We start from the raw sequence: 15407 nt of genomic DNA on the forward strand, positions 1-15407 counted from the left end.
GTATATATATCCGCCTTGTATTATGGCTGGTCATATATCTCGGCGCAGCTCCAGGTCTTTGATTCCTCTATTTCAGAAACAAACTATCCCACGTCTTTCCTCTTTGCGACATAAACTACAAATATTGCCTCTCCCAGACTTCAGTTTCAAATATTTTACTGCAAAAACAAACAAGATGGGTGACCAGGTTGGAATATCACATCCTGATTCGCATTTGACCGTACTGATGCTTTCGAGTGATGATGAGATCAGAATTAAGCCAACTGAAGACGGCTCTTTCGTCCGTTCCACGAGCAGTTTTCGTGATTTTATTCACAACGACCCCGGCTGTCGCTTCCCAGCTGAGAGGAATCGACACGTCCTCTATCTCAGCCTCAGAGGACAATTCTTCTGATACATACGCGCCCACCTCTCATCCTTACTTCCAATCAAGTACTGACAGTTGCCTAGTCTCATCGCGCCATGATAATCAGAATCTCAAAGGCCTCGAAGACATGATTTAGTTATACATGTGCTCACTTCATATGGGCAAAGAAGGCTGGATGTTTGAAGATGACCCTGAAGCAGCCAAATACGGAAGTCTGCCCAAGGACCCTCTTTATGGTTTTGATACCCTGAAGCAGCTGTATCTCAAGGCGAATTCAAACCATGAAGGAAGATATACTGTACCTATTTTGTGGGATACCGAGACTCACACCATGGTGAGCAACGAATCCAGCGATATCATCAGGATGCTCTCAACCGAGTTCGACCATTTCCTCCCTGAGGATCGCCGCGAGGTCAACCAGCCTGGAATTAGTCTGTACCCAGAACATTTACGACAAGAAATCGATGAACTCAACGAGTGGATCTACAACGACATCAACAACGATGTCTATAAAACAGGCTTCGCCATGTCCCAGGTCTCCTACGAAGAGAACGTCGCCAAAGTCTTCAAAGCCCTCGACAGAGTAGAAAAAGTCCTTGAAAAAGGGCCCCTTCCTTTTTGGCGAACACATCACAGAAGCAGATCTCCGCTTATACCCAACTATTCTTCGCTTCGACACCGCGTACGTACCGATCTCCATGTGCAATTTGGGCATCAGAGATCACTACCCAAACCTGCATTTGGGGGTAAGGAGGCTGTACTGGGATGATAGTACTCGCACTCATGGGGTTTTTCGAAAAACTGCTGAGACTTGGATTGATCGATACACGATTTTGTATGCCAAATCTAAACGCAGAGTCTTAGGATTGACGGATCTTGATATCATTCCCAAGGGACCATTGGTGGCGATTCAAGATTTGAAAGAAGGAGAGGCTCTGGAAAGGTTGTGATACTCAACAGTACATTTCTACTCACAAACTTGACTATTATATTCCAAGAACAGTACGCACTTTAGCCGAAATAGCATCTCAGTAACGTTACCCTGGAGGGTCACAGGGCCCTTGTGCTCAGACATTTCTCTATACGGGCGACTTCTGGCGATCAGACCCTTAAAACTGGGCTGCCAATAGGATAGAGCGCTTTACAAAAGATCTTCATGTCGTATTCACAGCCTTGTGGAGACTGAACAGTCCCTTGCAGCTTGAGGGATAGCGCTTGATGTTCGTCTGGGTTTCCTTATGTTACAATCCTACTACAAATAAGCTACACTCACAAAGATATTTATAGAATAGTAAATAGACTTTGAATTGCCTTGAAGACTTTAGTCGGCAATATCACGGCCTTGGACTCAGCTGTCTACCCTGAAGTGTTGTCAAGTGCTCCACTGTCGTGTAGCTTAGATCTATCCATATCTTGATTCTAGACTCTCGCCTCTGCGCCCTCACATTTTCACAACCTTCTAGCGCCATGTGATAAATAAGGATCTGACATTCCCGCGCATAGCGCTAGACCCAAATCAGAATACTAACTGGTCATCTTGAGTCGAGATCAAAAGTTGTTTACGGCACTTGTGTCTGAGCGTTGCGCACGGAAGAAGCGCGCATGAAGGCCATTGTATCGCTGACTCTAGTTACATTACAGGTTATCAGGTAATGCATCAGCAATTCGCGCAAAATATTTAATCGTATTTGAGAATAATGACCTCTTATGCTTTGAGCCCAAGTTGCAATTGCTCTCTTGGCTTGACTTGGCGATATCCTCTTCGAGTTTCTGATGCTGCATCCGGCACTTTTATCCGTAAATCTAAAATTAGATGAGCCCGCATTGACTCAATGGACCAGCGATGTACAATCAAGTGTCTGTAATTGGCTCGCCTTACATTGAGATTAAGGACCTCTGGCTAGGGGCTAAAGAATAAACTGGACTCGATGGCACCAAAATTTGCTTTGGCCTTTTCTTCTACGTTGACCTGAGCCTGGGTCTCTGGTCCTTTTTAGCGTCTCTAACCCCAAGGAAGAAAAGTCCACTCGTATTCTTTCTTGGCCTGGACCCTATTATCGACGATCACACGGGCAGGCCGGGTCCATACCTTGCGCCAGAAAGTGGAACTTTTCCGCAAAGCATTTCTCGTATAGCCCAAGATTGCCTGCAAGGAGTGAAACAGGCTGAGTCTAGTAGAGAAAAAGAAATGTATTATAAGATAGCTCATGGATCGTGGTATCGTAACAATATTATTCTTATCATCTCACTCTTGTCACTCGCTTCACCTTCACCATGAAAGGCACCACTGTCGCTATCGCTCTCGCTCCTTTGGCAGCTGCTAAGCAGCTTGTCTGGCCTTCGAAATGGGATTGGGTTGAGGATCTCCAGAACAACCTCGCAGGATACAACAGGGCGGGATTCATGGATGGTAAGTCATCAACAATACTGTCCATTGCAGACTGAAGCAATGCTAACAACACACATAGCCATCGTTAGTTGTGATTTCGGAAACAATATCGAAGGAAGACAAAACTCAGCCGAATGGATCCGAACAGCTTTCCACGATGCTGTCACTCACGACAAGGCGGCTGGTACCGGAGGTGTCGACGGTTCCATTTTCTGGGAGCTTGCCCGTGCCGAGAACAAGGGAGATGCCTTCCAGAACACTTTCAGCTTCTTCAGTGGTTTCCACAACCAGCGAGTTAGTGTCGCGGATCTTATTGCTCTAGGCACCGTTGTCGCTACTGGAGGTTGTGGCGGTCCTCAGGTTCCTTTCCGAGCTGGTCGTGTCGACGCCTATAAGGCTGGACCCGCAGGTGTTCCTGAGGCTCACACCAACCTGAAGGATACCTTCGCCCGCTTCACAAAGGCCGGCTTCACCAAGGAGGATATGACTGCTCTGGTTGCTTGTGGTCACGCTGTTGGTGGTGTTCACCACGTTGACCACCCTGAGATCACAGGTCACGAGGTCTCTGCCGACAACTACACTTCCGTTCCTTTCCAGACCAACTTCCGCAGCTTCAACAACGGTGTTGCTACCGAGTACCTGTCTGGCAAGACCAAGAACCCTCTCATTGTTGCCAAGAACGCTACTCTCCGATCTGACAAGCGTATCTTTGACAACGACAAGGCTACCATGAAGCAGCTTGCTACCAAGGAGGGCTTCAACAAGATCTGCCCCCAGGTCTTTGCCCGCATGATCGACACCGTCCCCGCGAGTGTCAAGCTGACCGAGGTCATCGAACCCTACGTCATCAAGCCCTACATCAACGACTTGTCCCTCGACAGTAAGGGCAAGATCCATTTCGCCGGCGCCATTCGCTATTTGGTCACCAAGGACGAAGCTAACAAGCCCGACGGGGTTTCCATCGTCTACCTCGGTCGCGACGGCAAGAAGGTCACTCTTCCTCTCAAGCAGGCCATGTGGCAGGGTGGTCGAACCCTGGGTAGCTACAACAGCTTCCTCAACTACGAGTTCGACACCACCATCGACACCAAGAAAGGAATCACCAAGTTCTGGGTCCAGACGACAAAGAACAACGCCGTCAAGACCCACGATAATCAGGGAACCGGTGGCTACCCTGTCGACGACACCGTTCTTTACCAGCAGCAGCAGTCCTGCATTCAATGGTCCAAGATGCCCGGCGCCCAGATGCGCGTCTCGGCTTTAGTTCGTAATGAACGAGCCAAGGACCCTCTTACTCTCAACATTGGTCAGAAGGTTCCCATCAAGGGTGTTGATGTGCCTCAAATTAAGATGGAAAGTGTCAAGTTCAAGGCTACTGGCAAAAAGTCCAGCGGATACACTGCTTTCCAGGCCGAGATCAAGGTTCTTGATCAGACCTCTCGCTTCGATATTGCCCTTGCAGGAAAGACTCCTCCCGGCGTTGCTTTCAAGCCGGTTTTGCCTCTGGATGAATGTAAATAGATTTGATAGACGTGGCGTTGGGATTTCGATTAGCGATCTGCATATCTGTTTTTAATATCTTGCATCTCAATACCATTTGACTATTAGTTACTTCCAATGCTTCCAGAGAACTGTATGTGATCTATAATATGAATAAACAAAGACACTGACTAATGCCGCAACCCTTCAACGGCATGAACTATAAGTGTATAACAGAGGTCACAATACCTGCATCACAAATGACTCGTGAGCCATATGACAGCAACGAAAGACTACAGAGGGGTATATTTTCGAAGGTGGTTCGTGGTGTCGTGTCACACAGCGGAGCAAAGTCGACGGGTTCCCATGGCATCGAGATCATCACTTCATGGTATCGCTCTATCGTCTGCGCTCTCCCCAATAGTCAATCCAGTATATCACATCGTGATCCGTTTCAGTGGTTCATATGTACCACCGAGAAGGCCCACAAGGTTCATCGTCGATACCGGTTCTGCCGTTACTGTCGAGTTGCCGAATCTTGTACATGTGCCCTGCGCAACAGTATATTCAACGTCGATGCGGTAGCTTGTGAAGGGGAGTGAGGTTTCACCCGATGTCAACCGCTGAGGACCTAGATGGTATTCGATACGCTGGTTCGGTCCCGACACGAGGAGCTGAGCAAGTGTCTATGTCAATGTAGTAGTGGGGTGTGATTGCCGACTTTTGCAGGCCATTCTAGTAGAATTCGAATTCCACTGTGAGCTCGTTCTAGTCGAACAGGGTGACTTTCATCTTCTTGTGGTAGGACAATATCGCGGCAGGGCATTGTAGTATAGGGAGACGGTCGGCATACGGAAGCAACAATGCGACGTAGGAAACCCATGGGGCTTGATATCTACTCGACGCCCATGGGCTAGGTCGACATATTATGGAGCGATGAATTCATTTCAAAGATATTGGCCCCGTCCAGGAATTCAGATCGAAGTGTTAGATGAAGGATCTTGTGCTGACTACTGGCATTGTGCTCAGGGTGAGCTGGTTCAACGCCCAGTCGCTTCTTCTTTATGGAAAAGAGTAGCACACATCTCGCAAAACATCGATCAAACAAGCCATCAAAAGGAAACAAGGCCCAGTCTTCCATTATCGGAGGCATTCACTGGTAATAGAGGATTTACTGGTTCCCTTTGTCCGGTTCCCTGCTGTACCCTCGGCCCATTCATCCGAGGACACGAAGGTGACACTTAGCCGAAAAACAACAAATACACGGTCTTGCTTCGATATACAGGAGGCTCTGGATATGGACAGCACTTTGAGTAGCTCAGAATATTGAATACATCCAATTTTTATCAAATTGCCAGTCCTCGTGGCAGCAGTACCTCCTGAGTCGATAGGTGCGGACGAATGTATGAGGCAAACCACCAGCTAAAACCTCCTGCATGTAGCCATAGAATTACAAATACTATCATCAACTCTGAAACAGGCTTATCAATAGCAAATTATTTGATGGTGGACGACTTTTGTGTTGTTTCAAGCAAGTGTCATCAAAGCGTAGCCAAGAAAACACAACCTCGATCTCACAAGCTACAAGATTCTACAATTCGCATCTGAAGACTGCAGATATTTCGTAACCATTTCTTCGATAGAAACAAACTCTTGGACATCAGCCGTCGAAGGCGAGACCGCAGTGTTTTCAGGTCCAGACCTTCCCAGATGGTGTGTAGATACTCAGCCTGAAGCAGGATTTGACGTGCATCTTGTAAATGTGCGACCAATCGCTCCACGTTCTCCGACTGATGGCACGATTGTGGCTCTCATCTTCGGTATCCGCGCGGTCGCCGAACAGGCGAACAGGAAAAGCTGAGTGTGTTGGTCTTCAGACTTGGCAAGGGGGAACTCTTGGCGTACTGCGTGCATTTCTACTCCAAATGGTGACCACGATACCCCAGATTTCTCAACAAGTTTGTCTGGGGTTATCATACCCCGCCGATGCTAAAGATGCAATGTTTAGTTGATCGAGGATAGCTTAGACTAGGGCATCTTCTGTGGCATGGTGGTAAGTCTCAACCTCTGTGCTGCCCTTCAGCCAGTCAGCACTTGAGGGTTTCACATACACCATGACTATGGTTAGTTGATGATCCGATCACCTTAATCACTGGGATCATTTTCACTCTTGCTCGGAGCTTCACCGAGTGATAAATCATTGTTGTAGAAGTTGGTGTTGTCAAAGACAGTATCGCGAGCCGAGCAACTCCGAGCCAAGCCAGCTTCTCCAAGTTTGAAGATGTTGGTCGCGTGTACACTAACATCTCAACTCCAAACAAAAGGTCAAGTTTAGCCGCTGCGCTAAGTTAAGGCAGCCATGATCCCAGACCTGAACCTGGGGTAAGCCAGTTCATCAAACGTGGGGTAGAGAGTCTGGACATTGAAGACCGAAATGGTGTGGCCCGACGTCTATCGGGCGTGCCGTTTTTTTTACTAGCGATACTCTAAACGCAAGAGAGTTAACTAACGGCCAAGACACCGATCTATGTCTAGAAACTCTCCGGTGCCCGGTCAAGTCCCCGCAGTCTTGGTACTGCAGGTAGAAGCCATGCGGATAACTCGGAGAGCCAAGCGTTGGCGTTGGAGTCTGCTTCAAGATACGACACCCTGCCATCGTTCGATGGGACTTCTACGGGGAAGCACAGCAGCAGATGGAAACGGATTAGAGCTTACGATGCAGACCCAACCGGATGGCAATCTTCACCTTGCTTATCTGCAGATTCCACGTGGCCGTAGATATGCGCTGACGAAGAGCGCATTGATAAACAATAAGATCTTACAGCTGCAAAGAGTCAAAATGGAGGGTTACATCTCAACAAAGCGTTCTACTGGCAGTGACATTCAGAATGAAACGCCATCCGGCTACCCGATGACGAGCAGAAGTCTGCCAAGTTCTCTAAAAAGACATTTGCATGCATAGAGAGGGACATCCATTTTACAATGTGCGGAACGATCCAATAGTGGGAGGCAAAAAGGCGGAATGAAAAGGTGATGATCTGAGGGAAAACGTGGTTTTGGGAGCATCGCTTCAGGGCATTACAAGTGCTGATAGGTTAGCGCTAAGGTGATGGTGTTCACAAATCATGGTGTCATTGGGGGCGGCTGTGGCCGAGATGGAGGATTTATGGGGGCGTAAAAGAGGAGATTCATGGACTAAGAGTCAGTAAAGTCAATTAGTTGTGTTTAGAGGAGTTTATTTCCCGGTTTTACTACCTAGACTGCTAGACTATTGCTTCTGTTGCCTGGGGTAAGTAAAGAGTGCGGAGTAGTGGACGGGACAATACCAAAGGGGTGAGATTGAGATGAGACATACAGAGATCCATATGAGATGGTAATGAAAACTCTGATTCTGTCGGTACTTGACTCATCCTCAGACCATTCACTCAAAATATGGCCTCATTTAGCACTACAGCAGAGACAGAAGGAGTCGTCATCATCATCCGAAATATCTACCGGTCTTTAGTAAACACCGGCGTCGGAGATCAGTGGATACCGCTATCAAGCTTAACTTCTAGAATGAGGAACTGCCATGTGATTAGAAGAGGTTGTCTTGACTGCCCTGCTCAACAAACTGTATCTTGGCCGGGATACGACGTCCCCGTTAGTGGTGCAGCCCTCCCATCTTGTTAGTGTACTGTACCTTTTGGAGTCGGGTCTCTTCTCCAAGTTTGGGGGAGACGATTAGGCGGTAAGAGGAGAGGAGAGAAGAGTACTTGGAGAATGTTGCTTTAGCCGAGGGTATAGACGACTAATGCACCGGACGTGCGGAGGAGGAGTCAATTGGGTACAGATGCCTTGGATGCCTCCAATAACACCATTCATTGAAGCCATCACTCTAAGTGTCAAAACGGACACAAACCGAACTGCCAAAATGCACCCCGTATTTTCAACAGGCTTCCCCAGAATCAATCTTGCTTGTTTCCCCGGAATCTAACATCTACAGTCCCTTCATCTTCCGTTTCCCCAGATTTTGTCCTTATTAGATGGGGCCATTACTTCGGGAGTCGACCGGTCGATGGAGAAAAATGGAAGCACCACCAACTAAAAACAGTGGCAGTGGCGGACCACTAAAGACCCCCTTGTAAAAGAGACATGCAGGCGCGGTAATCAGTCCAAGTTTGGAGACCCCGCATGGTCTAGGATTAGACACAGATTACTCTACCCAACCACCACCATGACAATAACATTCACAATCCTTTTGCCTTTTTACCCCCGACGCTATCTTTTAGTTCTCTTCCCCTCTCTTTTGCCATGTGCGTGGCGTCCCCAAGTCCATCTCTAAACTTAACCATAACAAGAGACTAAGTCGAAAAGGGTTGTCTTCCATTGATCCGACTTGAGCTACGGCTGTCACGATAGCCGAAGCCGTTGGAGGCAAGCCCCCTTCATGAACATGAGGCTCTTGGACTTGACTTATTTCCCCTGATGAATCTGACATCTCCTATCGTAGATCTAGGGTCTGGTATTGCTTGGAAATTTGGGGAAATGTATGTTTGTCTGGGCACGGCTTCTTGGGCAGTCCCGACTTGGCGGCGGATGGAACCTCGTCCCTGGGATTTAATTACACGACGCATTGAATCTAGACCTTGACGTATCTTACTATTGCATCTTACGAAATTTCACGGCAAACATTATCTTGGTTGCAGATTTCAGTGCTGATTGTAGAGGGTGCGATGCCATGTGTCGCACGCAACCACCCATTCACGAGGCGCCTCTCGGGATAGACGGCAAATTCGCATTCTTACGCGTGATGCTGGCCTCAGCCTGACTTTTGGAGGGCGCACGGCTTCAGGGCATTCATTTCACTGTGATTGCTATCGATGTAGGCTACACTGTACCTGTTACTGTTACTGTAATGGAGATCGCCCACGAGACACAGTGCTCGAACAAGATCGACGATTGTGAGATAGTGAACGACAATGGCAAAGCCGAAGCCACGCGGTCCATTCAAATGCAGCAATGACCATGAATATTGTTGGCGGCACAGCGTATATTATCCACTAGACCAGTACCGACTTGGCAACCCCAACAGCCAAGGATAACAAGGATACCCTCCCGTATCAAGCTTTTTGTCGAGCTTGGCTGACAGCTTGGAAATCTCTTGGGTACTTTCTCTATTGGTACAAGATCGGCAGAGTGGTTTCCCACCAACAGAGAATTGATCTTGATCCTCGTACGGTGAAACAAAATTAGCAGCGCCAGAATTATGTTTGTGCTACTGAACCAACAACTCCAACCCTGGCAGAGACAGAGAGGAAAAGAGGCAACGATACAAAGGCCTGGACAAGTGTGGATCTTGCCTTGGCAAAAAGTAAAAGGGTGTCTTTGGGGGTCGGCGATTAGAGTCCGGTCTCGTCGCCATCGTCAAGGGCGGGGGAACAATAGAGAGAGTCTAGAGACAAGAAGCATGGGGTAAATAGTCCAGTCCACTAGCTTGTAATATGGAGACATGGGGTAAGAATGGGTGTGAGTGGAGATGCTTTGCAAGTACAACCACCCTTGTTCAGTTGGAGGCCATTCCCTCTTCCTCTCTTGACACTGATACTCTACTGTAATCTGATCCTTGCCATTCGTTCGGAAAGCGGACAACCACTACGGAGGCTTTGCGAAAAGGGCTTGGTCTGGATAAAATGGTATAGCGTATAGTCTTTGCTTGGGGTCTGGGGAAAGACATGGGGACAGGATTCATTATATTCTTATTAGGTACTCTGTCTATCACTATAAAGTCCTGACCCTTCCCCAGGTTTTCCCCCCAGGTCCCTTCTTCAGATCAGAAGCCTTCGTCTCCTCCTCTCCTATACTCTTTCCCTTGAGGACATCTCTGTCTCTCTCTTATTACTTCCTCCCTCTCATTGCCCACCACAATGCTTCACAACAGCGAGAACAAGGTGGCAACCCACCAGACAGACAACTCCTCCACCGAAAAGGTCGACTATGAAAAGGCCGTCTCTTTCCACGAAGATGCCTCCCAGGAAGTTTTTGACGAGCCCGCCACCAAGCGTCTCCTGCGCAAGATGGATGTCAAGCTCCTCCCCTTCCTAGCTCTCCTCTACCTCCTCTCATTCCTCGACCGAACAAACATTGGCAATGCAAAGCTCGCCGGCCTCGAAGAGGCTCTGGGTATGACGGGCAAGTGGGACTACAACATCGCCGTCGCTGTCTTCTTCCCCTTCTACGTCGCCGCTGAGATCCCCTCCAACATGGCCATGAAGCGCTTCCGTCCTTCTATCTGGATTCCTTCCATCATGGTTGCTTGGGCTATCTGCACTACCCTTATGGGTATCACTCACAACTTTGGCGGCTTCCTTGCTTCGCGTATGGCTCTGGGTCTTGCTGAGGGTGGTCTGTTCCCTGGTATTACTTACTACATTACCCTTTGGTACAAGCGCCACGAGTGCGGTCTTCGCATGGCTATCTTCTTCTCTGCCGCTACTGCCGCTGGTGCCTTTGGCGGTCTCTTCGCCCGTGGTGTCATGGAAATGGATGGTGTTGGTGGTCTTGATGGTTGGGCTTGGATCTTCATTATTGAGGGTCTTCTCACCTTCGTCTTTGCTGTCATGGCTTTCTTTGTCATGCACGACTACCCCGACACTGCCAAGTTCCTCAATGACTCTGAGCGCAAAGAGGTCCTCCGACGTCTTGAGGAGGATCGCTCTGTCCTTTCTGATGCTTTCGACATCAAATTCGCCAAGGATGCTCTCAAGGACTGGAAGATCTGGGTGCACATGATCATCACCATCGGCATCTACACTCCTCTCTACTCCATCTCCATCTTCCTGCCCACCATTGTCAAGTCTCTTGGCTACACCAACGAGGTTGCTCAGCTCATGACTGTCCCTCCCTACGTTGTTGCCTGTCTCTTCACCATCGGTGGTGGTTTCGCTGCTGACAGGCACGGCCAGCGTGGTATCTACATGATTGGTTTCTGCATTGTCGCGTAAGTTGACCTCACTCTTATTTAGGATACAATTCACTAACATTATGTAGCATCATCGGTTTCATCATCCTCGCTACTGTCGACTCCCACGGTGCCAAGTACTTCGCCGCTTTCATGATCACCTGTGGTATCTACCCCAACGTTCCTCAAGGTGTCGCCTGGAACGGCAACAACATTGGAGGTTCCCTCAAGCGCGGTGTCGGTATTGCCATGCACGTTGGCTTCGGTAACCTCGGTGGTGCCGTCTCCGGCTTCGTTTACCGCAAGGACGATGCTCCCAACTACCGATCTGGCCACTGGACTCTCGTCGCCACAACCACCATGTCCTGCATCCTCAGCATCTTCATGACCATCTACCTCCGCCGCGAGAACGCCCGTCGTGATGCCACTCACAAGGCCCCTCATGAGTACACCCGCGCTGAGAAGGAGTTGGAGCAGAACTCTGGCGATGACGCCACCTTCTTCCGATACACTGTTTAAGTTATTGGAAGCGATATCTTGCAGAACATCTTACAAGACAATCGCATTTTATATATGAAGCGTATTCTTTTGGTAAAAAGGTCACGATTAAGAAAGAGCATGGAGTCAAAATTGGAAGGCTTGTTACTTGGGAAAATTCTGTTTCTCTAGAGTTTGTTAGACATTTTGACAATTCAACAATCCTCATGTTTAGAGCTCTTACAATATGTTCATTCTCTGCAACTGTGACATCTGTTTACTTTACACTGGATCTCAGTGAAGTGGCTTACTGTTGGCCCCCGATGAAACACATAATAAAAGCCACGAATAAAACATCTTCCACCAACAACTAACCTATCGGAAAGAAAAGCCACAGCACTGCATATTTAGGATCGCACAGGACTCAAAACACGGGCTAAAATAAGACAACAAGGGACCTTTTGTGACAGTCTAGGCCCTGCAGGGATTGTCAAAGATGAAGATCTGCCTACCCCAGTCAAGAATGAATGCCGTCTTATCCGCTGTCTGGAAGAGTAAGACACGTCGCAATAGCCTATTCAGTGACACTCAGTAGTTCATTCCTGATCGACGGCCAGTCATAAGCTTAAGTTGAAGGTAATTATGCTTACTGACTCATACTGCACTTCACAATGATAAGAGAGTCCGTGGATTGTTCTTGCAGGGCTGCTCTTTCAGCTCAAGCAGCCACCCGTCAGAGTCGTATTTCTCACTGCATGGTACTTCAGTTTTGTATCACTGTTGGTTACTTGTGTTTATCCAGGCCCAGACTGTCGGAGGCGCGTTTTCCGATGTCGATCTTTTCAGTATGGCGTTTTTGTGAATTGTCGTGGTGGCTTTCCCACCTACCAACGGAGTGACACACTCCTTGTCCGGGTAATCAACCGGTCTGCATGTAAGAGTTATAGGCTACCGGAATAGATAGCTACCTGCGAGATGCATCTCAACTATTTCCACGTCTGGATAATCTCCCGAAAGCTTGAATTGGAATGCTGCAACCAACGAAGCGCTAATACGAGACAGTCTATACGTATTTAACCGGTGAAAGAGTAAGGCTCTGATTGGTAAGGGACTGATTAAGACGGCGGGTTTTCAGAGTGGATATTGAGATAAAGAGTCTGTTTATGGTATAGACAGACTTCGATTATTGAGATGGCTGGTTTCTCCAATTTCTTTGTCTCCGTCTCCCCGCATACTCCAACTTGGATCCCGATGTGTCGGCGCCGTGGGCTCCAGTTTTCCCGGTGAGGCGTCGGGATTGTATGCCGATTGAATTGACAATGAAGATTATACACTCTACAAACAGTTTTACGGCATTAATTGAATACGATACTCAGGGTATCAGAGCCATTGTTATGGTCTATTTCTTACAGTCTATACATTGCCATCAACGAAATCCCCAATCTTGCGTCACGTTCCTAAATACACATGCAGCCAAGAGCAGCCAAGCTACACTTTACTAGCGCGTCGCTTGAAGAGAACTGAGACAGACTGTTCATGGTCACTACATACTATCCCTCCGTTCTGTTGTGAAAGCTAAAGCAGATCGAGTAATCCAGCAACTCGCAGTCACGTCTCTGATCGAGTGTAGTGTATGGTAGCATTGACTCGGATGAAGCCGATGATCTGCACCTGTTCAATCTCCCACGTGGCCGAGGGGTTGCATCGTACTCCCATAGGTGTCAATCTTGGCGATCGATCTTTGTTCTTGCATTAGTTGCCATACTTACCGATCGTCATTCATAGATTGAGACGTTAGGTCATAAAGATGCTTTATGTATGGAATGTATTGTAAACTTCGTTTAAGTCACTCGCTTGCTAGCCAAGAACCAGATACTACAGTTCTTCGTTCTTTCACATACATACGTGCATACACAGCAATAAATATTGAAGAGGTGGACAAGTCTATGTTGTAAGTCTGAATATCTGTCTATCGAGCGCAGTAAATATCCATCATACTTCCATCTCTTCAGATCTGTAAGCGCAAACCGCTTAGATGCTAATAACACCAGTACCGGCCTTGGACTTAACAAGCTCACAAACACAGTCGGCAGAAGAAGTAGTGTACTCGTAAGGAGGAGTAAAGTCCTTCTCCTGAGTAATAGCAGTCTCGCTGTTCTCGAAAAGGTTGTTGCGCTCAACAGCGAATCCATCCTCACTCGAATCAAGGTTGGTAATGATAGGTCGTCGCACATTCTTGAAAACAGTCGACTCAACCAGAACCTTGGCGCCCATGCGAGAGTTGACTCCAGAGGTAGGAAGATCCTCGTAGCAGCTGCTGTAGATGTGGGCGGTTCCAAAACGGATGGAAGGAGCACGGCTGTTGATGTTGCTCCAGTAGTTGTGGTGGTAGGTAACGTGGAGCTTGCCCTCATCCTGAGAACCGTTGTCGTCGCTGTGGCCGATCAGGGAGGCCTTCCAGTGGTCGGCGAACTTGTTCCAGGAGAAGGTGAGGAAGTCAGAGGCACGCTTGGCGTCGAGGAGACCGTCGAAGTAGTCCTTGTCGGTACCGTCGATGCCTTCGGTGGCGAAGTCGTTGTGATCGATCCAGACGTAGGTAGAGGTCTCGATGTCGATGCAGTCCATCTCCTTGGGAGGGTTGCGCAGAACGAGGTTACGTATGATGACGTTGTTGGACTTGACAATGCGGAAACCACCGTTGGTGAGGCCTGAGGGAACGTCTGTTAGTTTGTGTTGTTCTGTTTGGGTAATGTTTACTTACCAGAGTTGGAGCCAACACCCAGGATGGTGGTGTCGCTAGGAACCTTCATGAGGTCACAGCCATCAAGCATGCCATCGATGTGGATGACACCACCGTTGTCAAGAGCGGACTTGAGCTCAGAGCAAGACTTGACGACGACAGGCGCACCAGAACCTCCAGTGGTTCCGAAACCGTACCCAACAAGAGCATCAACTGTGGCAGCGCTGCAGCTACCAGCAACAGCATCAGTATCAGTAGGGACGGACGCGGCAGGCTCCTCGGCAGTAGCCTTAGGAGCAGCAGAGGCAACGCGAGTAGCAAGAGTAGTAGCAGCGGGAGCGGCAGCGGGAGCCTCAGCATCACCGCCGGCGGTGTACTGACATTTGCACTCCTTAATCAGGCTGTTCATAGAGCAACCAGCAGCCCACTCGGGAACAGATGAAGCATCGTTCACATCAGCGCAGGAGGCGACGTTGGCAGCGACCGCCATGGCGCATGGGTTGGACTTGATGTTGGCGCAGCCCAACACAGCGGGGATGAGAGAGATGAGAACGGATCGCTTCATGATGACGGTTTCGGCACGGCCGGTTTAATGATAGACAAGTTAAAGAACGAAAGGTAAAAACAAGAAAGAATGTGGTTGAAAGAGAGTGAGTTACTGAAACATCAAAAGATCAGACGAACAAGATATATATAAACCAAGATCTCTAAGATTAAAGTATAGTAGCCAAGAATAATACTAGTATTCCCCGAGGATTATGTTTGGAGGACAGCAAATTCCCGCCTGGGCAACTTCGCGCAGCTGGCGCCAAGAAGAACGTTCTCCATATTCTCGAGCAAAACTGTGGAAATAATGAAACGTCTGGGCGGAAATAACTCTTGGCTGTGTTTCAAGATGCTCTTGGGCCTATTGCGTTAATCATCGAATGACATGACGTGGAGCGTTTAATGAAAGCTTGGCTCGTAGGTGGATTAAGCGCTCCGCTGTAAACGCCTGTTTGAGGAGATTAGCAAA

At 48.4% G+C, this 15407-nt stretch overlaps 4 protein-coding genes across 4 annotated transcripts; 3 read left to right on the top strand and 1 right to left on the bottom strand.

Moving 5' to 3' along the window:
• Nucleotides 1–509: 509 nt before the first annotated feature.
• On the top strand, nucleotides 510–1136 carry FIESC28_02985 (uncharacterized protein; the record flags this gene model as incomplete). The annotated part of the gene is made up of 1 exon (XM_031157134.1): nucleotides 510–1136. The coding sequence occupies one exon, from the start codon at nucleotides 510–512 to the stop codon at nucleotides 1134–1136; it is 627 nt and encodes a 208-aa protein (XP_031018843.1).
• A 1505-nt stretch (nucleotides 1137–2641) lies between these two features.
• Nucleotides 2642–4277, top strand: FIESC28_02986 (uncharacterized protein; the record flags this gene model as incomplete). The annotated part of the gene is made up of 2 exons (XM_031157135.1): nucleotides 2642–2777; nucleotides 2836–4277. 2 exons carry the CDS (start codon nucleotides 2642–2644, stop codon nucleotides 4275–4277), a joined length of 1578 nt encoding a protein of 525 aa, XP_031018844.1.
• Nucleotides 4278–10141: 5864 nt separating this feature from the next.
• Nucleotides 10142–11694, top strand: FIESC28_02987 (uncharacterized protein; the record flags this gene model as incomplete). Its single annotated transcript, XM_031157136.1, has 2 exons — nucleotides 10142–11214; nucleotides 11265–11694. The coding sequence occupies 2 exons, from the start codon at nucleotides 10142–10144 to the stop codon at nucleotides 11692–11694; spliced, it is 1503 nt and encodes a 500-aa protein (XP_031018845.1).
• Nucleotides 11695–13683: 1989 nt separating this feature from the next.
• FIESC28_02988 (uncharacterized protein) lies at nucleotides 13684–14957 on the bottom strand (the record flags this gene model as incomplete). The annotated part of the gene is made up of 2 exons (XM_031157137.1): nucleotides 13684–14360; nucleotides 14414–14957. 2 exons carry the CDS (start codon nucleotides 14955–14957, stop codon nucleotides 13684–13686), a joined length of 1221 nt encoding a protein of 406 aa, XP_031018846.1.
• Between the last annotated feature and the right edge of the window lie 450 nt (nucleotides 14958–15407).

Source organism: Fusarium coffeatum, assembly GCF_003316985.1.
Source record: "Fusarium coffeatum strain FIESC_28 chromosome Unknown BRIP53273_contig_63, whole genome shotgun sequence".
Classification (NCBI taxonomy): Eukaryota; Fungi; Ascomycota; class Sordariomycetes; order Hypocreales; family Nectriaceae; genus Fusarium; species Fusarium coffeatum.